Genomic DNA, 23,359 nt, shown 5'->3' with positions numbered 1-23,359 from the left:
TAAACAAGGCTATGTCTCTTTTGTAATGAGCTCGTTCTGTAACATTTTGGTGTAAATTACAGAACATTATTAATTTTAAATAATAAAGTGTTCATATTTCATTGTTTTAGTGCTTCTTGATAAGTGTTCATGTGCTTCTTGTTTTCGCTTATTATCGTAAAAAGGAAGTTAAACAATTTTGTTTAATTAATTGTATCAGATTTTCCATTTTCTTTGCTAGCTTGTTAAGTACCAGCTATATTTTTTAATATTATTAATTTATAAATAAAAAGTCACTGGCTCCCTTTGCCGGAAGTGACGGCATGTCAGATCTGTTTTGTTCCTGTCGTGGCGGGAATACGCGCTACTGACGGTCAACATGGATGTTGAGATGAAAGAGACAGACAGTGAACAAAGTCAAGTCGACGGACAGCCTAAAAAGGATGATACTGCACCGAAAACATCAACGACTGCTTATGAACTACCATGGTACTGTTTGTGGCTGTTTGTAAGCGCGCTGTCGTGGCATTTGAATGAATTGCATGTCGTAAAAGATAGCGAGCCTGCAGCATTTTTTTTTTAACAACAACAACTGAACTGCCAAGCAAGCTCTTCTTTTTTTGCAGTTTCATGTTCATTGTGATAAGTAATTGTGATTTACGTGTGTTATTAATTCCAGGGTAGAGAAATACAGACCCCTGAAGTTGAATGAAATAGTTGGAAATGAGGAAACTGTCAGCAGACTGGAGGTTAGTGCGACGTGCTGTATTAATTTGCCTGATGTGGTGAGTAGACTTCTGGAAATATTGACATGTTCCCTCTTTTGCTCCATTATTGTCGCAGGTGTTTGCAAGAGAAGGAAATGTGCCCAACATCATCATTGCTGTAAGTTAAAATATGCTTTCACATCCAGGTGCCATCTGAATTTACGTTTGATATGTCACTATGCATGCACTAAACCAATAACCACTTTTGTATTTAGGGTCCTCCTGGTACTGGAAAAACTACCAGCATTTTGTGTTTGGCTAGAGCTCTTCTTGGCCCGACCATGAAAGATGCTGTTCTTGAGCTGAATGCCTCAAATGACCGGTAAGAAACACTTAAGGTGAAGGGATTGTGAGTGGAAAGTAATGACAGTTTTCAAACTGGTTTTCTGCAGATATTTTGGGTGATCATATTCTTTTTTTTTTTATGTCTGTTTCTTTATATTTGTTTGTATATTACTTATTCCAGAGGTATTGATGTTGTAAGAAACAAGATTAAAATGTTTGCCCAGCAAAAGGTCACACTCCCTAAAGGTCGCCACAAGATCATAATCTTGGATGAGGCTGACAGGTAATAAAAGTATTTTTATTAAAAATATTGATTTTTAAGGGGAAAAAAATATTAGTGATGCACCAACATGAAAATTCTGTGCCAAAACCAAAAATTATTGATGTACTTGGCTGAAAACTGAAAATTACCCTTTTTTTTATAGTTATTAATTTCTTATTTTAAATTAGTTTTTCTTTGTATAATTATATTAATATTATACATTTTTTTTAACTCAGTAATTTGAATGAATCTAAAAATCTGTTTCTGTTTCTTCCTCTGCATTGTTTCTTGTCTATGGCTCCCACACCTACTTATGTACTACGGTGGCGCTGGGAATTTGTTTTGCCCAGGAGTAAAACAAAAAGACATGAACTTTCTTTTATTCCAATTTTTTTACAAGTAACATACAGGTGCTTGATTTTATGAATCCTGATGTATTTCAGGGTTTTTTTCTGTGTGTCTGTGTTGTACTACCTCACAGAAGTCGATGATATTATTATTATTTTACTTCACCTGTTTTTTTAAATTTGTTTTAAATCAGATTTATAAGATTGTTTTGAGTATGTTTTATGTTTGACACATTTCAGGGTTTTGTGCTGCAATATCCTGCCTTTTCAAACTTTAAATAAAACTAAACTAAACTATACATTAAAACGTGGGAAGCAGGACGAGGCCGAGGGTCATGAGAGAACGGCCTTCAGCCCCGTCCTGCTCGCAACAATTAAATATCAATATATTGACTGAAACCTGAGCGCTAAATACTGAGGGGTAGGGGGTGGCATGGCATATGTTAAAGGACATTTTCGGCCGATAATTTTCAGTGACCAAAATGTTGGTGCATCACTATTAAAAGTTAATATTAGAAATATTTTTAAAATTATCAAATGTATGTTTTCGTATTTCTAAACTAGCATGACAGATGGAGCTCAGCAGGCTCTCAGAAGAACCATGGAGATTTACTCTAAAACCACACGCTTTGCTCTGGCATGTAATGCATCAGATAAGATCATAGGTGAGCAAAGTGCCACATAAATAACATAATGCTTGCTGTTTATTATAATTGTCATTTAAACATGCTCAAAAAAGTACATGCCAGCACAGGCATAATACAAAGGTTTTTCAGATGATCCTATCATTGTGTTGCAGAGCCCATCCAGTCCCGCTGCGCTGTTCTGCGTTACAGCAAACTCCGAGACGACCAGATCATGATGCGTCTCACGGAGGTGGTAGAGAAGGAGAACTTGCATGTCACCAACGACGGCCTTGAGGCCATTATCTTCACCGCTCAAGGGGACATGAGACAGGTCAGGTCAATTATCTTTTTCAGGGATGTGATTCTTCCGGATTAATCTGGAATTCCGGTTATTTCAGCCTAAAATCATGACCCACGTGAATCATGCAAGATCAGCAATAAAAATCAAATCGGGGGTGGTGGGGGGTGTTTGGAAGTTTTGGGAAAGTCATTGTAATTTGTTTCAAAATATTTATATAATAGAATATTCTTAAGTGATCATATTAGTTAAACAAACTACAATACTTAACGTTCATTCGATCCATCCGACTACGGCATTTCCATCAGATTTCGTTTTGCAGCGTTGAGCATTTTAACCCATCGCACTCGTGTCCGTTGAGTTTATGAGCGTGATGACCAATCAGAGGCGTTCAGATTAGTCATCGCTGAAACGAATAGTTTTATCCAGTGCGCTGACTGAATTCTTCTGACTTCCATCATAAACAACAAAGTGCAGATTCGATGTAAGAGATTCATGTCGCACGTTTCTGTGATTTTTAACGGGAGTTTTAAGCGTGCTTAAACTCGCGCTAGACCCAAGTTATGGACAGCCTCACGATCGTTCCTGGCACTGCGTATCTAGGCCTATAGCACGAGTGCTTTTATTAGGCTTGCTCTTTATACGCAAAAGTAATACGTGCATCTGGTAGGCAAAAAAAGTGCGTATCATATGTAGCCTACGGCGCTAAATTGCTTATTGGATGCATGTAAAAGGTCATTTATGCGTATAAAGAGCACGCAAAGCTCAATCGGTCACATTCTCTTCTCCCTTTCTGTACGTACAGTTTATTCCAGTTAATATAATTTATTCATCATGCTGATAAGATTGTGTAGTCTTCATTTTCTAATGCGTAAAAAGCATTAATATAATTCATAAATGGTTCTTCTTAGGTTGTTTTATCTGTGTAGCCAGAATATGATGTGCAGTTTACCAAAACACAAAAAACATTTTATGTTGTCTATTCCTATTGTAGAAGTTTAAGTGGAATTTGATTTACTGAATGAGATTGATCGGTATTGGAAACACAGTTGTTTTCTTTACAGAACTACAGAACAGTTATCGCCCTTACATTTTCCCCAAAGATAAGTTAAGATGTCCTGTTTTGTATTACTAGAAATAAATGATAGCTGTTAAATATATTTCCATGTGTGTCACTCATCACAGTTCCTGGTAGTTCATGCAGTAAATGGCTGATTCAGGTGTTTAAAAAGTAAAAAGTGCTTTACGCCGGGTCTTAAAAAAATGTCCTGCTTTTTTTCACTCGCACAATCACATCCCTGCTTTTTATGTATATATTAATATACATAATAACACATATTATTTGCATTTTAGATTAACATGTAATTAATGATAATAATAAAAATTAATAAGATTAATAATGTATTATTATTTATATATATTTACTATTTACCTACCATTTGAATATTTTTTTCTATTATTATAACTATTGTATACACACTATTTCAGTTTTTACTGTATTTCTTTTTTTTTATTTAGGCTCTGAATAACTTGCAGTCAACAAATTCTGGATTTGGTTACATCAACAGTGAAAATGTGTTCAAGGTATTTTTGGATAGGTTTTGTTTTCTTTCTAATGCATGGAAATCCTTTCAGGATAAAAATGTATTGAAGTACAGTGTTGCTTGTGCAGGTGTGTGACGAGCCTCATCCTCTGCTGGTTAAAAGCATGCTAGAACACTGCGTCAACGCCAACATTGATGAAGCCTACAAGGTATCACTAAACATTTGCCCTTGAAAATATACCGTATCCTTTCTTTTTTAAAAAGACACTAGACAAAAATAATGCTTCTTTCTACAGGTTATTGAGCAGCTTTGGTCACTAGGATACTCACCGGAGGACATAATCGGAAACATCTTTAGAGTGTGTAAGACCTTTCAGATGGCAGAATATTTGAAGCTGGAATATATTAAGGTATTTATTGCCCTTGTAGAGTCTCCATAAGAAGCTTTAAACTTTAAAGAGGCACTTTTAAAGAGTAATTTATTCTCTTATATTGTGTTGAGGCCTAGTGCTATTGTTGTTTTTTTCCATGAGTAAAAGTATCTGATAACAGTGATGGTACAGAGATAGAACAATCTTTATTTTAATCACACATTTGATTCCTCAGGAAATTGGCTACACGCATATGAAAGTGGCAGAAGGGGTGAACTCTCTGTTACAGATGGCTGGTCTGTTGGGTCGACTGTGCAGTAAGACGGCTGCGCCTGATGCAAGCTAAAGACAAGAGATGTTACCAAATAATCACACTTCTCCTCATTGTTCTTAATCTCCAGAACTTTTATATTTTGAATAATTATACAAATATGACAAGTTGCAGTAATAAAAATGTAAAAAAAATCCTTTTGATGCTTGTGAATGATTCAAGGACCTGTTTTTGGTGTCTGAGTACTTTGGTGCACAGGTGCAACATAGTAGAACTAATTCCATTTACCTAATAAGAATTTAAGGCAATTTATAAATCATGATTAGGTTAATTCCAACAAAACATTTCCTTGTTGTACCATATGTTAGAAATAGAACAGCAGAAGAAGTGATAGTTTTAGAGGTTTCATTTTAAACATAGCCAATGACAATTTTAGAGCAAGGAGGAAAAAGTATTATCAAGTTGCAGACACCAAATTAGACATAAGACTTGTTTGTATATAATGTTCCCCCACTAAAACGTACCTTTTGTCCCCAGTAGTTTTTTGTTTAACTTGTGATGGAAAGGACAGGTTACTTTTCTGACTCATCTGTCACACCTTTATGAAACGGGCTTAAAAAAGCTCTTGATATGTATTATTAACACATTAAGTTCCCCTGTTGCGTGAAGTATTTTAAACGGTCTTGTAATAGTTGTAGAGCACTAGTCCATATTCGTTCACTAAAGCTGAATTGAACCATTGTTTATCGATCAGCAGAGCTGAACATTATTTAACATTAAAAGTTTGATCATAGAACACTTTTTTTTTTACTTTACAGTAAATGCACATCAAGATAAAAATAAGATCTAATGTTAAAATCAAAATTAAAAAAATTCTCACCTCATTTCATTCTGATACAAATGTTTTTCTTTTTGGTGCGTTCACGTATTCTGATTCTGTATAAAAGGGAAAGGACAAAGTGAGTGGTGCCGTCTTGTGAATTAATAGAAATATTTTATCAACCAAACCAAAAATTAACATATTACCTTCCTCACTTTCATTTTTCATGTTTTCATAACTACAGCTGTCTGGTGAAACAATGCCAAACACAACAATAAACAAAGAAACAATGTTTATTTATTTAATGGTACAGTAATATGTAATGGCACACAAAAAGTTTAGGTAACACGTGCATAATAAAATATATATATATATATATATAAATTGAAAGTCAGGGCAATTACAAAGTACGGTCAAACTAGCGAATAATAAACAAACAAATAAAATAAATGTGTGTAACATTGTGACTGAACATTAATATTTGCTAAAAACACCAACCTGAGTCATGTTGCACGTCTTTTGTTGGAAAAACATTCTCGTATGTTCCTGTATGGAACGTGACGTGACATATCATTAATAGAACTGCTTTAAGCATCTTGTCATCCATTTGTGCAATGTATCATGCACCTATGATCTATTTTTTTTTTCAGTGTGTGACTTGTGTCCTCTATTGAAATAGACATAAATCATTTATCATCAACTGCTTTTTGACATCACCGGTTCAGAGGTATCCAGTTTAAAATGTGTCACTTGACCTAATTTTTCTGAAGAAAGCGAACCGTGCTCAACGGTTGAATTAGACTAACATTTACCTGCATCATCGTCGTTTGCATAAAGGGAATTTGGAATTGGGTCCCTATAAAAATAAAAAGGCATAAAGCATATCAAATACAGACTGTAGCGTAATTTTGAGCAAGCTTAGCTTTTGTAAACCAAAATCTTTGATTAGTATCTGACTTGTTTTCCTCACATAACCATTATGAAAAAAACACTCACACATATGTTGGTTCCAAGATGCCACGTTCTACAGCCGAAGCAAAAACACGCATTACTTTAGGCTACATGTTCATATTTAAAAATGCTATTCAATCATAACAAGTGACATCTTAATATCGTATTAACAATGACTCTTACCATCTGTAAGGTTCTGATAACTCCAATGGATGTCACCTGCTGGAAAACAGTTGAAATAACCCAAATGATTCAACATATTGAAAGAATTGCCCTAAATTGGTACCATAGAGATGAGTTCAAACATTGCAAATTTAAATAGGAAATTCTTACTATTCGCAGGCATGTTCGCCATTGATTGCCTGTGAAAATACATTTAGCACATCTGTAATGTTTTCTTCATTTTGATCTTTCTATTATGACTAAGAAAAGACAGTTAATTTTCTTAATTGAATCATTACAGCCTCTAATGGCTTTCAGTTATGTACAAGAACACCCCCCTTTTCCCGACTCAAAATAATATGGTATTTTAGATAAAGAGTAAAGTGGATGTAAATATAACAGTAAATAAAACTAAATGACTCAACAGCAAGTAGCTGAATTGGTTATTGTTCAAAAGACCTCACCTTGAAGTTGAAGGCGTCTCTCTTTGGTTTGGTCTAATCACTAAAAAAATGACAAGATAGGAATAAAATCTCATTCATGGATAACGAAGAGCGCATTCTGAATTTCAGCTTTCCTGTGACAGAAAATGTGTGATTAATTCTCTTCAGAATGTGATGAAAGAGGACATAGTTTACCTGTGTTAGATTGTCTGTTGTCATCAAATTTACCGTCTAGATTGCTAAAATCAAAAAATTATAAATAGTATTATTATTATTTATTTATTTTATAATAATAGTATCCATTATTTGTAAGCACGCATTTGCATATATATATTGTTTATTATATATATATATATATATATATATATATATATATATATATATATATATATATGTATATAGTGTATATATGTATATATTATTTGGTCAATAAGTTAAGCAATTCTATACAAGAAAAGTTATACAAGATTCAACTCATTTTTAAAATAATACTTTTAATATGATTTGAAACGACTTAAATATCCAAGTTGATTGTACTTACAAATTTAAGGCAGCCACACTTTCTTACAGTGTATATAATATATGTCTATAATGTATATTATGTAATATATTCATTATATTACATAGTTGAATTAATATTTAGTGAACATTTATAAATAGATAAAACATTTAACTTACAAAGGATCTTGGTCATACAGGTCATTGTCTTCTTGTTGCATATCTCAAAATAAAAAATACAACTTAATCAGATGACAAAGACAAATATATGTATAGGGCACATGTAAGATAAAGGTAAAGCAGCTGAGAAAAATGATAATGCATTGTTCTAAAGCTGTTGTGATGTCAGACCACTTACTAGATTTCTTTCTGCAGCACAGACAGAGAGCATAAACACAACCAAGACAAGCCACAGAAACGAGGGCAAGGACAACTCCTTGCTGGCTTTGGACTTCAATCATGCCTTAATCAATACTAATAAACAAAACAAAAAAAAGATTTTCTTAGAAAATATAATTCTCTTCCATCTAATTGAATTCTTTCAGAGGTTTACAGATGTTCTTCTACATAGAGTGAGGAAATGAGAACAAATTGCAGCGTGTTATCTATTCATTACCACAAATACAGCTCTCACCCCTCCGACACAATGGCACTTGATCAACGATAAGTGAATTATTCATATGTGAGATGAGTGAACTTGATAGCCTTCGATGCAGTTAACATTAATTTGTTAGCAGCTAACTGAACCACAGGATGCAAGTTATGTAACCATCAATAGTTCCTTTTTTTTTTTATAACAGGTCATTTAATGTGATGAAGTGGTAAAAGTATCTGACAACTTTCAAAACTAACTTCTTCCCCCCTCCCCATCCCCCTTGAATTATGTAGAGTATTAGTTGGTGAGTTGTTACCTTTTTTGAGGTACCGATCTCCATTCTGATTAATTTAGCTTGAAGTCGAATGAAGGACTAATGAGAGAGAAAAATGAACCTGAGTGTTTCCTGTTTCAAACTGAATCTAACCACATCCGTGCAGAATCATGCCGGACACCGGTGAAGAGACCACCACAAACCCACAGCAACACAAAAGACGAGGCGAAAACACAAGTCTGCTAGCTACATGTGAGTTTACTGTCATACAAAATGTCAAACCTTTGAAATGCAGCCCCTTCATTAGCATTCGGTAAAAAAAAAAAAAAAAAAATTATTGCAACCAGAAAGAGAATCATAGAATTAGGGCAGATTGTGATTTCAAAGGTTGAGTTTATAACGAACTCACATTTTTGGAGGGTCTTGAGCTTATATAGGTTTGTAAGTGTTTGCAAGACATAGCTTTTTTAATGCTAGGGTGATGTTTCATTATTTAAGCTTTATGACATTTGAAAAAGTCTGTAGGTGGTGTGTGGGTATGTTTTTCCGCTTTAAGCATTTTGTAACATTGCTTTCTTACTACAACAATGGCTTACATTTGACAAGAATCTTCATTTCAAGATTATTTCTTATGAAAAGAGGGTTAAATGATTAACGATACGTCTAATTCAATTCATTAAAAGTTCATGTAATGTTACACAGTATTTTAACGTTTTACAAACTAAATATAAAATAAATGAGTATAGACATTGTTTTATATTTATTTATATATTTTTATACATATTATTTAAAGAATGTGTATGTACATTTTATATGCATATATATATATATATATATATATATATATATATATATATATATATATATATATATATATTATTTGGTCAATAAGTTATGACAATATGTTTTAGATTGCTTTAACTCATCAGAATAAGTTAAGCAATTATATACAAGAAAAGTTATACAAGATTCAACTCATTTTTTAAATAATATTTTAATGTGATTTGATTTGAAACGACTAAAATATCCAAGTTGATTGTACTTAAAAATTTAAGGCAGCCCCACTTTTTTACAGTGTGTGTGTGTATATATATATATATATATATATATATATATATACATATATATTTTTTTTTACAGACACATTGTATTATTATTAAATTAATAATTATTAGAATTGAGATTTGATTGAAATTTTACATGGAAAGATTACAGACCACTGTGTTTTTTCATCAGTAATGACCAGATTGGATTTTAATTTTTTTATTATTGTAGCAGGAAGTGATGCATGAAAAGAAACAAAATCATGCAAAAACAATATCGACATTTTGATATGGTGTTTAAATGATTACAGAATTTGGACCCTCGTCAAAAATTACCATACAAAATGAACATACAGATAGGGAATTAATCTTTTTCATCGTTATGTTAAATATGTGACGGCGGTCTAAATGTGTGAACTTATTGGAGGCGTTCTTCATGAAGCGTGATGGTAGGCTTCCTTTCTATGCCCCATTTTTGGAAGCTCAGCATTCTGTTGTGGCTTGATGAGTGGAGGTTGTGAATCTTCAGTAAACAGAGGATGATACTGGGTGAAAACAATGGAAAGTGTGACTACAAGCGAACTTGACATTTCACAGCAAAGAATTTGCGAAAGCCATTTTTTACCATTTAAGTTAAGCTAGTGGGGTCCTAAAGCCTGAGACCACAACTAAAAATTGCTTGTCTATTTTAATATAATTCACTTATACACTATATTATAAGCAGAACAATTTAAGTGAAAAGATGAACATAGTCATTTTACATTATAATGTTCATAATGTTTACAAAGTTTTAGTTTATCTACACTACAGCTTTAAATCCCAGATTTGCAAAGTGGCCTCAGACCTCTGGAGCGCACTACACATGTTTGTATATAACATATGGTGTACACGTATGAAAGCATTTATGAATACTTACAGGCACTGCTGCTCAGGCTGGAGGACATGTAACTACTCCCTGCACCGTAGGAACTTCCTGCACCTGCTCCAAAGACCAGTCCTCCACCGAGTCCCAGTCCTAGACCCCCAAGACCTCCTCCTAGCCCTCCGCCCAGCCCGTATCCACCTCCGAGACCCAGACCGGCACCTCCACCCAGACCTGCACCTCCTGCACCCAGACCTAGACCTCCTCCTCCTCCTCCTCCTCCTCCTCCTCCGACCACGGTCTTAGACATGTGCACGGTGACACCACCTCCAGATCTCAACCTGGTCCACGAGACAGATACGATGTGATCGTTGAGTGAACAAAACCTCACATTAAACTCATGTTAAACCTCCTCACCTGTTCTCTTCACTGTCCAGGAGTTTCTTATAAGCTGTGATTTCAACATCCAGGGACATCTTGCTGGCTAGAAGCTCCTGATATTCTTGACCGTAATGAGTAATTTGCTGAAGAAAATGCCCATTTAGATTTAGTAGAGTCTGAGTGACGCCTTTATTTAATTATTAATAATGATTGTCATTTAGTCTTAATTGAGTTTACCTTTCTGAGGTCATCAAGCTGAGATCTGAGAATTAGAACTTGATCCTGGTACGTCTCCGTGTGGGAGTTGGAGTGACACTCTGCCTCCTCCGCCTGAGACTCCACCTGTAAGTTCTGTCATTGGAGAGGGCAGCAGTTATTCACAAGAATGCCAAAAAAGGGGCAATCTGACATCTTTTACCCAGTGTTAATCTCCCTTGTTTTGACGCACCAGAGTTTTGAGCCTGTCGATCTCCCTCTGCACAGAGTCAATCTGTAGTTTGTAAACCCGCAGCTCCTCTTTGGCTGTGGTGAGTGTGTGAGAACTTGGCTGTGAAGACATCATGGTGAGCTATATAGACGAACAAACGAAAAAAGGCTGTAAGTTGATCTCAGTCTGGCCGAAAACATGTGGTTATGTCATTACACCTGCAATACAAGGACTCGGCACTTGGGGGAAGCAGTTTGTTAAAGATGAATCAAGTAAGACTATAAAGTCATGTAAGGATAGGGTGACCACCGAAATTGGGAGCTTTTGAAATGACAATATCACAATAAGAAATATAGGTTAATACTAAAATTGACCAGCAAAATCGCATCTACCGTCCTGCATCAGAGCAATAACCAGGTGGTCACCCTATGTAAGGATGCATCAGTCTTACATTAGTCATTACCAAAGGTTCGTATAATGTACATATTAATATTAAGCATCAAATTACTATAAGATTCTATATGTTAATAATGCATTAGTTAATAAAAAATGAGGATTAATTATCTTTAATATTTACATTCATATTTATACATTTATATTAAATAATGTACTTAATTAGATTTAGTTTAATTGTTAAATATTCATTTATTAGAACCACAATATAAAAGTATATATTATATTATATTTGAAAATTTTATATAAAATTTAGTGTTTAATGTTAACTAATGTTAAAGGCCTATACAATCTGGTTATTTAAAGGGATAGTTCACCCAAAAATGATAGTTCTGTCAGCCTCAACCTGCATTAATTTTCTTTCTTCTGCTGAACACAATAGAACATATTTTGAAGAAAATGGGTAACCAGACAGTTGATGTACCCCATTGACTTAGTAGGGGAAAAAATACTATGAAATCAATGGGGTTTGGTTACTGACATTCTTCAAAATATCTTCTTCTAGAAGAAAGAAATTCATACAGGTTTGGAACAACATGGGGGTGAGTAAATAATGACAGAACTATCCTTTAATATTTCAAATAGCTTGCTTATAACAGAGCAAAGGTTTCATACACTGTCCTGCACTGAGAGGAGGGCGTCCTGCTTGCTGCGTTGAGCCAGGGCTTCATAGTGAGCTTTGACTTCAGTCAGCGCTGAGGTCAGATCCTGGGCCTGGGCTGCGTTATCCACTGAGATAGACACTGCTGACTTCACACCACCAGTCACAATGTTTCTCACCTCTTTCACTTTCTAACACACAATCAGACAGACATGTACACAAGCTTAGGTCATTGGGGAAATTCATAATTCACTGTATTTTAACAGTGCTGAAATGAAACTGAGGTATGTTGAAATAAATGGAGGTATCCTGCACACTCACAGCGTCATACACCTGCTTGGACAGAGCAATATGATCCTCCAAACCACCGATGATGGTTTGCAACTCAAAGATGGAAAGGTACAGATTATCCACTTCCTGATGGAGGAGAATTTGTGAGACTCGTTCATCTGTAAATCTATGGGAAACCTCCTGATGTATGTTTCATACCTCTTTCAACGCAGTCCAATCGAGCTCCAAAGTTTTGGTTTGAGAGGTTTCCTCATCATACCTGAGTAAAGGAGGAGAGAATGTGCAGGTGTATTAGCAGATGTCCTCTTGACTGGACCTTTCGTACCCCAAAGGCTGTGACAATCACATATACAGACTCATTTGAGAAACTTTAAATGCCTTACTCATTATGGTACAATTACTAGATTGATGTAGAGTATTACAATCAAACCACAAAGTGCCAATAAGAAGACAGAACTACATGAATAGCAGTTAAGCAGAATATAATTACAAATGTCCACTGAAATGTAATGACAATTTAAATTGAATGAAAGTGCTTCTAAAATTAGCTTTATCAATTATGTTTCTTTAACACCATATTTTAAACTACTGATCAAAAGTTTGTGGGCTGTATTTTTTTAAAGATGCTTTTGAAAGTCTTTTCTGCTCACCAAGGCAGCATTTATTTGATTAAAAAAACAGTAATATTATTACAATTTAAAATAACAGTTTTCTATTTGAATACATTTTTAAATGTAATTTATTCCTGTGATGACAAAGCTGAATTGCAGTGTCATCCTTCAGAAATATGATTTGATGCTCAAGAAACATTTCTTATTATTATCAATGCTGAAAAAAGTTGTGCTGGTTGATATTCTTCCGATTGAGTTTTGTTTGATAGAAAGTTTAAAAGAACATACAACTTTTCTTTTCTTTTTTTACAAGATTATAAATGTCTTTACTGTCACTCTTGATACATTTTTAATGCATTGTTGCTGAATAAACGCATAAAAAAAATTAGAAACAAAATCTTACTGACCCCAAAAATTTAGTATATTTTTATACATGAATGTACATTTCTTTTGCTGCAGTGAGAGATTCACCTGGCTTGAACATCCTCAATAATGCCTTTATAGTGCTCAATCTCAGCAATGATGGCCTCTTTAGTAACGGTGAGGCTGTCAATCTGAGATTTATAGGTTCCGATGGCAGAGGTCAGAAGGATGGAACTGCTCGCAGGTCCTCCCTGCTCTGGGTTAGTAAACATAGAAATCTTAGCTTTTAGTACTGCGTTGTGCTGCTCCAGAGACCGGGCCTGTGAAACGACAAAGTCATAGTCATTAAAACCTTATCTTTTCTTTTTACTCATCCGAAATGAATCCAATTTAGCATGATATTTGTAAAAACGCTTGTAAATAAACCCACCTGAAACTTTCACTCACCTTATCAATGAAAGATGCAAATTTGTCATTGAGGGCCTGCAGCTCCCCCTTCTCTTTCATGCGCGTGATCTGCACTGTGTCCAACGACGGGAGTGTGGGATCGATGCTGAGCACTGGACCGGCACCTGCGTCCACCGTAGTGGTAGAGCTGATGAAGGACGGGTTGAAACCATAGCCTCCGATTTTGAAGACTCTGCCCCCCAGACGGGCTCTCAGAGGAGCCACACCAGCCCTCATCCCCGCTGCTCTGGCTCCTCCGGCACCCAAGCCGAATCCGCCACCGAAAGCGAGAGCGCCCAGTCCTGCTCCTGCACCAGCTCCAGCCCCATAACCTACACCCAGACCTCCTCCCAGGCCAAAACCAGCTCCGGCTCCTGCTCCACCCCCCCTCGACAAGCCGAGCGAACGGGACAGAGCCATGCTAACACCTCCACCACCACTCCTAGCTCCAGAGAACAGACGGTTGCCTCCATAGGTGGCTCCAAATCTGACGGCTCCCCCACTGATACGCAAGCTTGAATCTGTCATATCTGCACTCAGAGCTGGGGTCCAGGCCTTTGCCGAGGTGCTCAGTCAGGATGCCTAGCTCCAACTTTGTGCTTTAAATACCCAGCTCTTTGAAGGGCCGCCCAGAAAGGTTTGCTGTCAGTGAAAGTCACATGTCCTGGCGGACAGACAGCCAAGCGTCCCCCCTGCAGGCACTGATTTCTCTCCAACATGTTTCAGTAATTTAACAGCCTTGGTATGTGAGGTTGAGAGAAACAAAAACCCTGCAACTATGTGCACATTTAAAGAGAGTCTCATATGATTGAGATTTGGAAAGTAATTATTTGAGTAAGGCACTTTTTTTATTGATTTGACTACACTGACACTATTGGATGAGAACAAAACTTGAACTGAATTGAGCTGGATCGTAACACTATTGTCTTCCGTAGAGCTGCTTTATAGCTAATTAGTTTCATTATTGACGAATTTTGCAATATCGACAGTTATTAAACTGAATCGAACTGCGCTGATTCATGACACTGTTGCCTTATAGCTAAATTGAATTAGTTTCATAATTGATGAACTTTTCAGTTATTGAACTGAACTGAATCAACACTGAACTAACTTCAGCTGAATAATGACACTATTGTCGTTTTTAGAGCTGCTTTCCAGCAAAATTTTAATTAGTCTTATATTTGATGAAATGTGCATCATTCATACTGTTCAGACTTGCCTTGCTTATAGTCTTTTTTTATTACTGTCAATGTTAAAAACAGTTGTGCAGCTTAATATTTTTGTGGAACCTGTTCTACATTTTTTCAGGATTCTTTGATGAATAGAATGTTTGAAAGGACACCATTTCCTTTGCAAGATTATAAATGTCTTTACTGCCACTTTTGATCAATTTAATGTCCTTGTTTGTGTACATTCATAGAGAGCATCATTATTGCATTTTAAAACGGTGTAGTCTTATTCATCCGCGCATGGGAGAAAAACAGTGAATTCATGTTACTGAGCTGACAAGTCTGCAAGAGCAGCCTGTCATAAATCAAAATGACTGTGACAGTGAGAGGCAGGTGAAATACTTTTTTTTACCCCAAAGGATAACATGTAGTTGCTGACAGGTATGCAGCGTGCTGTAACAGATTCTAGAGTGTAATGATGGGTCAGCCTATGCTATAACTGTTACTTAAACCTCTGAGCTGTATCTTAGTTACAGGAATCAACTCTTTTTCTTTCAAATAAAGAGTTACAATAGCAGTCAGAATGTGCTAGTGTCCGCTGCATCTATAGGCCTGAGATGGAAGAGACGTGGAAGTTATTGTCCCAGGATAGCTCATCCCGACCCTGATACACCATCCAGCTGATTCCAGGCTTTTAATCTGCCATTTTTAATCAAGCCTCTCAAATCAAACTCTTTGTTAATCATTGTTTCACATGATCACCCAGTATTGTAAGACATAGATAATGCAATTCTGAGATTACTAATGAAATATTGGATTAGTTGTACAGATTCATACCTTTATAAACACATAATCAGATTCAGAGACGCAGTGTGGTCTCATTTAAAGGCTCAATCCCAATTCACCCCTTGCCCCTAGGGCTAAGGGGTAGGGCTACATAGCCCTCGAAACGGAGATTTTTCAGAGGCACACTCCAAACGGAGGGCTACGAGAAAGTTCGCAGAATACATAGCGAATCACCGGCGAGATGGCTTCACAAACGGTTAGCTAAACATTTAAATTTAGCGCCAGATGACACCACCGTGCACTTTATTTACTCTTATAATAATGATATAGTCATACAGAATACAGATACAGAAAAGACATACATTTCGACGAAGGAACGTTATAAGCATCATGTTTCCTCAAAGTTATAAGAGCAGCTGCGCTGATTGTCAGTCGTTGTCATTAGGGTGACCACCTGCTAATAAGCCCAAGGGGGGACAAGGGGTATGTTTCTGAGGGACAATGTGGGACACTGCCTGGCGCGGCGGTGCCCCCACCCCACGGGCAGACTCACTGATAGTGGTTTACCCATTTCTAGCACATACCACTTTACATGGTATATTAATAATGCCCTATTCCCCTAAACATGTGTAATTGCTGATGTATGCTCATGAATAGGCTAACCAATGTGTATTTTTTTCTAAATAAAGATTCATAATATTTTGAACATTCAATGAATTGACAGATGCACTTCCACTTACGATTTACTTTAGCTGTTTAATTTGATTTATTTTTCATTACAATGTATTCACTTTAAATAAGTAATAATATAAAATTATAGGATTAACAGGAATTGTAGTTGCTCAACACCACAGGAACAGTTAAAAAAAAATCTTAACTCACAACTCCAGAGAGTTGGTGCGCTCACTGCGCTGTCATGACAACAATGAAAAAGTTGACAACAACCTAGTCAGCAGTTCAACTGAGGTCACGTGGGTGTGCGCTGTGCGCGCACGCGCTACGCGGGACGGGTGGTCACCCTAGTTGTCATGGAGAAATCCTGTAAAAACTCCGTAACGGCAGAGCCATCGCCGACGACTGATGACGTATCGGGTTCATGAAGGGTTGTTCCATTTCGTAGGGGAATATTTCAACCCCTTGGCCCTTGTAACTCTGTTTTAAGGGCCAAGGGGTAAAACAAGGGGTAGGGCCAATGGGTGAATTGGGATTGAGCCAAAGACAATACACAGGCTAGTAAGAAAATAACACATTTATGTCTGGAAATGGTCTGCTTTGTCATGCTTTCCAATAACAAGACGCAAATGATGGTCTGTAGTTTTGGCATGGATTATGCTGCAACTTTGCCAGAGGAAAAGCAAAAGCTTTCATGAGTGTCCATCCACGCATGTGGTCTTCTTAGTGATCACTGCTATACAGATGACTCCAGAAATACAGAAGTACCAAGTCTTGCACAAGCGTTTAAATAAAAATAAATGTGGCAAAAATGCTCAATTTGTCTGCATGATGTGTAGGCAAATAAGCTTTATTTGTACAAGAAAACCATCACAACTGTAAGAGTACCTTTAATAACAAATTAATCAGAAGAATAAATCTGAAAGAAACATCTTAATGATGATCTTTTAGATCAATGTGCTTTGATATTGGCATGATGAACACATGGTTCTGCTAAATGCTTGGTTATGGCAAAATCAAGTGCATAGGATAAACAAAGTTGACTGAGTTCCTCTCTGCAATATTGTTTCATCTTCAGTTACAAATATACAGTCAAATAATAATAGTTACTAACAGCAGAATAGTAAAGTTCATAGTATTACATCAGTGCCCTCCTTATTCGTCAGGATTAACCCATTTGATTCCAAATTTGGTCACAATTGTAGCCGGTGAGAAAACATTACAAAAAATAAAATCCATATATTGTATATGTTCTCAGGCAGTTTTGAAAAAAGAGAAAGGTAAAAATGAGTGAATATTACTTAATGCTGTTTCATTAATGTAACAATACCTTGTCATTCAAAAAAGTTAATTATTCAACGTGGGACACTGGGTTTCCCACCGGGGCACAAATGTAACCACTGATATCTTGAACAGAGCAATCTAAATGATACATTAATAATAGGCCCTTTAAATATTATGATGTACTGAACTTGGTAGTTATATCTGTATTATGACATTATCCTCAGAGGGGCAGATTGGAATTAAACCAGTGGTCAAGTGACAATTTACACCACCAGCCATGTAACAAATGTTCACATGAAATCAACACATTCTGCTCTTTCATTTATAGTTGACAGATGTGTGTAAAATGCTAAACTTTTCGTTTTAAACCATTCAAATTCAAAAGTACAAATAAATTGAGGGATTAAATGGATTGAATTCAGCACCTTGGACAGCACCTACGGAGAATCCCACTTTAAGATTGCCTAAAACCCACCATCCAAATCAATTCCATTTATAACACATTAGGCTCAGCTGTTATTAAACTAAAGGACAGTCATTATTCAGAGACTTTGTAAAGTCCGCCATAAGGAGATCGTAAGAAAGCCCAATCATATTCCCCAACGTGAACAAAGATAAGCTTCCTGCTCATCTTACATATTCACAAACGCCATGTTTCATTCGGCCCGTTATGAGGATCCAGCAAGTCCTTCAAACACGACACCCTCGCGCTGTTTCGCGTCAGTGTTTGTCGGCGGATGTTGCGGTGGAGCGGGGCGAGCGATCACGCAGCGGCTCAGTGAGTGCTTTTGCCTGAGCGGGACAGAGGAGCCACAGTTATCCCGCTCAAATTCCTCCTGTGCCCTTAGCATCTTCCTCTTCTTCATCTTGCTTTTGTGAATGTGGTAGGTGGTCAGTGAGATTAATATAATCCCTATAATGACCAACCCCAGCACCAGAAGAGCAACGGTGGACGAGAAAGGCTGGAGCACGTGCTGAACTTTCTCCGCGCGCGTCCCGTTAGTCTCGGATGCCCCGTTAAAAGCGCCCCACATAATCTCAGATGCCTTCATTATTCACAATCCGTGAATTCAGGTTTACAATGCCACGAGAACTGCTTTTAAATATCCAGATTTATTTCAATTAGCCATCTCTTATGACAACCCTTAAAAGGAGAAAAATATGTTTCAAAACTTAAAAGACGACAAACGTAAATAACTGTCTTAAATTTAATTTACTGACTTCCTAGACAACAATAATTGCTTTTGGAAGATAAAGAATGTTAAATAAATGTCTTATCCGTACCTGATATAACAGCCCAGTCGCGTTCACTGAATTGGTGTGGGAAAAGGTGTTGGTTTGGAAAGACGACTTCCCACAGATCTCTGACGTAACCTGTATTCATTACGCATTCTGCGAGCCTTCTCCTACAACGCTGTAAAAACCTTTCGTGGAGAGGTTTACGTTTAATACAACTGTCTTTTTATAACGAAATAAATAAATCACAACGTTGCAAAAATGTCGTCTTCACGTAAGCACATCCCCTTGCGACGTTTTCGTAACATCCTAGTTCAGCATATGCCGTGGTTTTTGTCAGGCACGATTCAAAGTAAAGTGGTTACCAATAACATAAATCAGCATTTGTGAGAGAAAGATAGAAATCAAATATTAACAACTAATATAATTTGTCGTGAGGTAAAAGCGTCTTACCTCAGAAAGCGTTCTGTCAGACTCCTGCGCGCGCTGCTCCAATCAGGTAAAGTTTTTGAATGAGAAAACTGTCTCGTGCGCACGACTAAAAAAAAGAAAAGAAAAGTAGCCCATCTTCCATCCACGATGAAAAACTAGGAATAACCATAGTTACTTAAGTGTCTGGCAGTTGTGGTAAAATGACTTAAATGTGTCATATTTCTTTAATTCAGACGCGTAATCAGCAGCCCAAAAGAGTGTTCTCATATTCACTATCCAGTTCGTGGTCCCCTACTATTTGTCGCCATTTATTTTTAATGACGCACGAGGACTGCTCACTCGGCCAAATAAACCCCATGAGAAGGAACATTTGGAGCACCAACGGCTAGTGAATCAATGAAGTGCTCCAGTAAACACTTAACAGAGAGGGATCGCGTGGACTTGAATTTAAATGAGACAACAGCCTATAACAAATCCCCAGAAAGATACAGCTAGACTAGAGAGATGGTGCTGTCCGGTGCTGAAAACATACATTTTCCATTTTGAATAGATGATATCAATGTAAATTCCTTTATGGTTTTAAACTATCAGACAATGTTTTTTTAAGCAGTTGCATTGTGCCACCTCTAGCTATGCCTTTAAAAAAGTAACAAGGCTGACATTTCATTACCAGCCTCCTCTGGAAACTAGTTTTTTCGAAAAAATTATAATTTAATGCTGATATTTTGCAAAGACCCAGTCTTAAATGATTTTTTTTTTGGTCCAAAATCATGGTAACAGGGTTTTTTAATCAGGGTTGACTTAAGTCCCCAACACAGACTGCACAAAGAAAAGAGAAAAAAAGAGACACTTACTTGTCCTTTACTACACCATTATATACTTAAAATAATAATTATTAAACCATGGTTTTTGTCTGAAAACTCGATTCTGATACTTGAGCCGTGGATTATCCCTAATAAGCGATTCAACCACAAGCAATGACCGAATCAGAATACAGTATAATAAGATGTGAACCCATTCACCCCAGCAACAAAAAAAATTACAATTTAAATCACATAATCCTCATAATTCACAACAATGCTGTCACCACGGGGAAATAAAAAGCAACGATTCAGGGAGTAGAAGAGGTAAATAGCACCTTGGGCATCTCATTAATTCAGGTTGTGGATCATAATGTTCTACAATGTTACAAATTACAGCATATGGAGAGGCGCTCTCAAATGCATCCACCAGATCAGAGGCACCAGTTGTGATAAATCTTGGCTTTTCTGTCGCTAACGACAACAAGGTACATCTCATCCTCTCCCAAAAGGCACTGCAGTCGATCCATTCTTAATAACCAGGTCTGGAACAGAAGAGCCACTAAAACATCAAGCAACAGACATCAACTAGCTTGGAACCACTTCGCAGCTTCATCTTAATCTTTGAGATGTACAAAATATTTTTTCAAATCTGCTTCCATTAGCCTGAAAAGAACAGTTCATCCAAAAATCCAACGTTCCAAACCTGCATGACTTCCTTTCTTCTGTGGAACACAATGAAAGAAATTTTATAGCAGAATGTTCAAGCTTGTCTTTTTTTATTCAATGAAAGTAAATGGCGACAGTTTTCAGTGAAAATGATTTAAATTTCAGTCTGGTTCTTACACAAAGCTTTTGTGCCGCTTTCAAAGACTTGGAATACAGTACTCAAGGTGCATGGACTACTATTATAATGGTTTTAATTGTGCTTTTTGTCATTATGCACTTTTATTGCATGGAACTGCTAGAAGAAAGTCATATAGCTTCAGAGAGAGATAGATTCGTGAGAGAGAGAGAGTATAAATGATGAAATAATTGTCATTTTTAGGTAAACTATTTCTTTAACAACCTTTCTTTGTTAAACAAAACAGTAGCTGGAATTTGTATCATCATTAACATGTGCATGAAGCTCTGGGTGCACACTGCTACAGAGAAATGTCTGAAGTGCTACACACTCCTCAGTGCTGAAACAGTCATTAGAGGGGAGAAATAGCACCGAGGGAAATAGCTTTTCCAGGCAGGATGAAGGCGCCTAATAAACTCACGTCTGTGATAGATGACTACACCCACAAACCCAGAACACAAAAAGAATCTATGCAACCCAGTCATACACAAACATAATACATCAAGCTGCATGCCTGTCACATCCACCACAAACACTACGAGTACTGCCTGCCTGCAGTCGTTCGGGAAAGGTGATAAGTGATAAGAATCAAAGAATGATAAACAAGTCATCTCTGAACTACACAGAGAGAGTCAAAACATTAAACAAGCCCACTGCGAGAAGAGTCACTCCCATCATGTAGTAGTACAGTTTAATGTGATATATTGGATAGCACAAGTTTGACAAAACAATGACAAAATTCACATTTGGAAGATATATGCCTCCACCACCAACACAGATCAATAATTTCGAATCATTCTGCACTTCAGCTTCTCAGATTTTCTGTCCAATTAAATGCTCTCTAGAATCTTTATATTCCTTATAATAAGCATGTACAGAAATACATTATTTCTTAATATTATTGTTGTATAAAAAAGGACTAAAATATATTATTATATAATAAATTATATATATATATAATAAAAATACATTATTTTTGACATTAGTATTAGTATTTTGCAATGCGTTAAAAAAAAAAGGTAAAAATTATAAAAAGTCGACAGCGTCATGTAAGCAAACTCAATCCCTCATTGAGCAATGATTAACTTTAGATTTTTATTTCCATCCTATTATTTTCTATCCTGTTAATAATCTTTTCATTGTGCTAATAAGTGATAATTAAAAGGACTGTTCACCCAAAAATGAAAATTGTCATCATTTACTCACACTCAAGTTATTCAAAACCTTTATGAGTTTCTTTCTTCTGTTGAACACAATTTTACAGTAACCAAACAGTTGACGGTAGCCTTTGACTTTCTATAGTAAAAAAAAAAAAAAAACTATGGACGTCAATGGCGTCTGGCATCTGTCTGGTTACCAACACTCTTTAGAATATCTTTTGTGTTCTCATACAAGTTTGGAACAACTTGAGGGTGAGTAAGCAATGACAACATTTTTGGGGGAACTATCCCTTTAATAAATTACGTGAACTTGACCAGAGCATATTTCTGAAAGTTTGGAACACTTTTTTTTAGAAATATGTCCTTAAACTACAACTCAAGTATATTCACTGTGGTACTGTATAGCAGGAGTGACTCAGGACACCTATGCTATATAACAGTGATTGTGGAAAACTGGCTGCCAAATCAGAGTGGGCGAATAATTATATCTCCAGAGGATTTTGAGAAGCCATTAACGGATCTAAAAACAGGGTGAATAAGGTCACCATGGCACAATGCAAGGTTATGCTGGTGCTAAACGGTGGCTTTTTGTATAGTATAAACCCAATCCAATCTCCCTCTCGACATGAGCCACCTAAATACAGACAAAAAGACAATTCAGAAAGATAGATCTGTGTTGAATAGGGGACAACAGCCACTAAACCAAAGTTTTCTTAGAGAATCCTCCATTTCCAGCAGAAATGAGTGAGAGTAAGTCACAGATTAAGTGACAGTTCAATGTGACAGGAAGGCAATATTCAAACCAGAAATAATGAGAGCAGTTTAACAGTAATAGGTTATAGATGGCACCTGGGACTTCACAGTGGTTCTCTATCAGGATTGGCATCAGCTACGCTGCTTTTTTTTTGCTTCACTGCAAAACAGGAGTTTTTAGGTAATTTGAGGCTGTCTGGCAAGACGCCACATGAGAATTCAATTCCTGTCTTGAGGAGAGGATGTAAAGA

General features: G+C 36.5%; 4 protein-coding genes across 5 annotated transcripts; 1 reads left to right on the top strand and 3 right to left on the bottom strand.

Moving 5' to 3' along the window:
- Positions 1-307: 307 nt before the first annotated feature.
- On the top strand, positions 308-4,954 carry rfc2 (replication factor C (activator 1) 2). The gene is made up of 11 exons (XM_056237102.1): positions 308-468; positions 659-728; positions 823-864; positions 962-1,068; positions 1,213-1,314; positions 2,205-2,305; positions 2,440-2,597; positions 4,083-4,148; positions 4,237-4,317; positions 4,405-4,518; positions 4,715-4,954. Exons 1-11 carry the CDS (start codon positions 359-361, stop codon positions 4,823-4,825), a joined length of 1,062 nt encoding a protein of 353 aa, XP_056093077.1. The 5' UTR covers positions 308-358; the 3' UTR covers positions 4,826-4,954.
- On the bottom strand, positions 4,714-6,634 carry si:dkey-183i3.6 (LAT2 domain-containing protein). The gene is made up of 6 exons (XM_056237103.1): positions 6,567-6,634; positions 6,383-6,426; positions 6,069-6,116; positions 5,777-5,818; positions 5,631-5,686; positions 4,714-4,821 (listed from the first exon to the last, which is right to left on the bottom strand). The coding sequence occupies exons 1-5, from the start codon at positions 6,617-6,619 to the stop codon at positions 5,637-5,639; spliced, it is 237 nt and encodes a 78-aa protein (XP_056093078.1). The 5' UTR covers positions 6,620-6,634; the 3' UTR covers positions 4,714-4,821; positions 5,631-5,636.
- A 3,307-nt stretch (positions 6,635-9,941) lies between these two features.
- si:dkey-183i3.5 (uncharacterized protein LOC566445 homolog) lies at positions 9,942-14,573 on the bottom strand. Of its 2 annotated transcripts, none has more exons than XM_056237112.1 (11): positions 13,973-14,573; positions 13,634-13,845; positions 12,750-12,810; positions 12,582-12,677; positions 12,275-12,451; positions 11,228-11,347; positions 11,017-11,130; positions 10,816-10,922; positions 10,683-10,739; positions 10,453-10,643; positions 9,942-10,081 (listed from the first exon to the last, which is right to left on the bottom strand). In XM_056237112.1, exons 1-11 carry the CDS (start codon positions 14,498-14,500, stop codon positions 10,062-10,064), a joined length of 1,683 nt encoding a protein of 560 aa, XP_056093087.1. In that variant the 5' UTR covers positions 14,501-14,573; the 3' UTR covers positions 9,942-10,061. The 2 variants fall into 2 exon arrangements, with proteins under 2 accessions (XP_056093087.1, XP_056093088.1); XM_056237113.1 differs by having other exon boundaries at positions 10,689-10,739.
- Positions 14,574-18,539: 3,966 nt separating this feature from the next.
- On the bottom strand, positions 18,540-19,014 carry si:dkey-183i3.9 (uncharacterized protein C11orf87 homolog). The gene has a single exon (XM_056237093.1). The coding sequence runs from the start codon at positions 18,933-18,935 to the stop codon at positions 18,552-18,554; it is 384 nt and encodes a 127-aa protein (XP_056093068.1). The 5' UTR covers positions 18,936-19,014; the 3' UTR covers positions 18,540-18,551.
- Positions 19,015-23,359: the final 4,345 nt, after the last annotated feature.

Source organism: Rhinichthys klamathensis, unplaced genomic scaffold, assembly GCF_029890125.1.
Source record: "Rhinichthys klamathensis goyatoka isolate OS25496 unplaced genomic scaffold, OSU_Roscu_1.1 h1tg000477l_1, whole genome shotgun sequence".
In the NCBI taxonomy this organism is placed as follows: domain Eukaryota; kingdom Metazoa; phylum Chordata; class Actinopteri; order Cypriniformes; family Leuciscidae; genus Rhinichthys; species Rhinichthys klamathensis.
The sequence above is the reverse complement of the archived record's forward strand: the minus strand, read 5'-3'. Positions and strand labels throughout refer to the sequence as shown.

Bases quoted from the DNA above. Each gene is read 5' to 3' on its own strand.
- si:dkey-183i3.9 (XM_056237093.1), bottom strand. From the start codon at position 18,935: ATGAAGGCATCTGAGATTATGTGGGGCGCTTTTAACGGGGCATCCGAG.
- si:dkey-183i3.6 (XM_056237103.1), bottom strand. From the start codon at position 6,619: ATGCGTGTTTTTGCTTCGGCTGTAGAACGTGGCATCTTGGAACCAACA. The intron at 6,117-6,382 runs GTAAATGTTAGT...CGTTCCATACAG, and splicing joins TGCAAACGACGATGATGCAG to GAACATACGAGAATGTTTTT. The intron at 5,819-6,068 runs GTTGGTGTTTTT...TTGTTTCACCAG, and splicing joins AGACGTGCAACATGACTCAG to ACAGCTGTAGTTATGAAAAC.
- rfc2 (XM_056237102.1), top strand. From the start codon at position 359: ATGGATGTTGAGATGAAAGAGACAGACAGTGAACAAAGTCAAGTCGAC. The intron at 865-961 runs GTAAGTTAAAAT...TTTTGTATTTAG, and splicing joins TGCCCAACATCATCATTGCT to GGTCCTCCTGGTACTGGAAA. The intron at 1,315-2,204 runs GTAATAAAAGTA...TTTCTAAACTAG, and splicing joins ATCTTGGATGAGGCTGACAG to CATGACAGATGGAGCTCAGC.
- si:dkey-183i3.5 (XM_056237112.1), bottom strand. From the start codon at position 14,500: ATGACAGATTCAAGCTTGCGTATCAGTGGGGGAGCCGTCAGATTTGGA. The intron at 12,452-12,581 runs GTGAGTGTGCAG...ATTGTGTGTTAG, and splicing joins CCAAGCAGGTGTATGACGCT to AAAGTGAAAGAGGTGAGAAA. The intron at 11,131-11,227 runs GTGCGTCAAAAC...CTCCAATGACAG, and splicing joins TCGACAGGCTCAAAACTCTG to AACTTACAGGTGGAGTCTCA.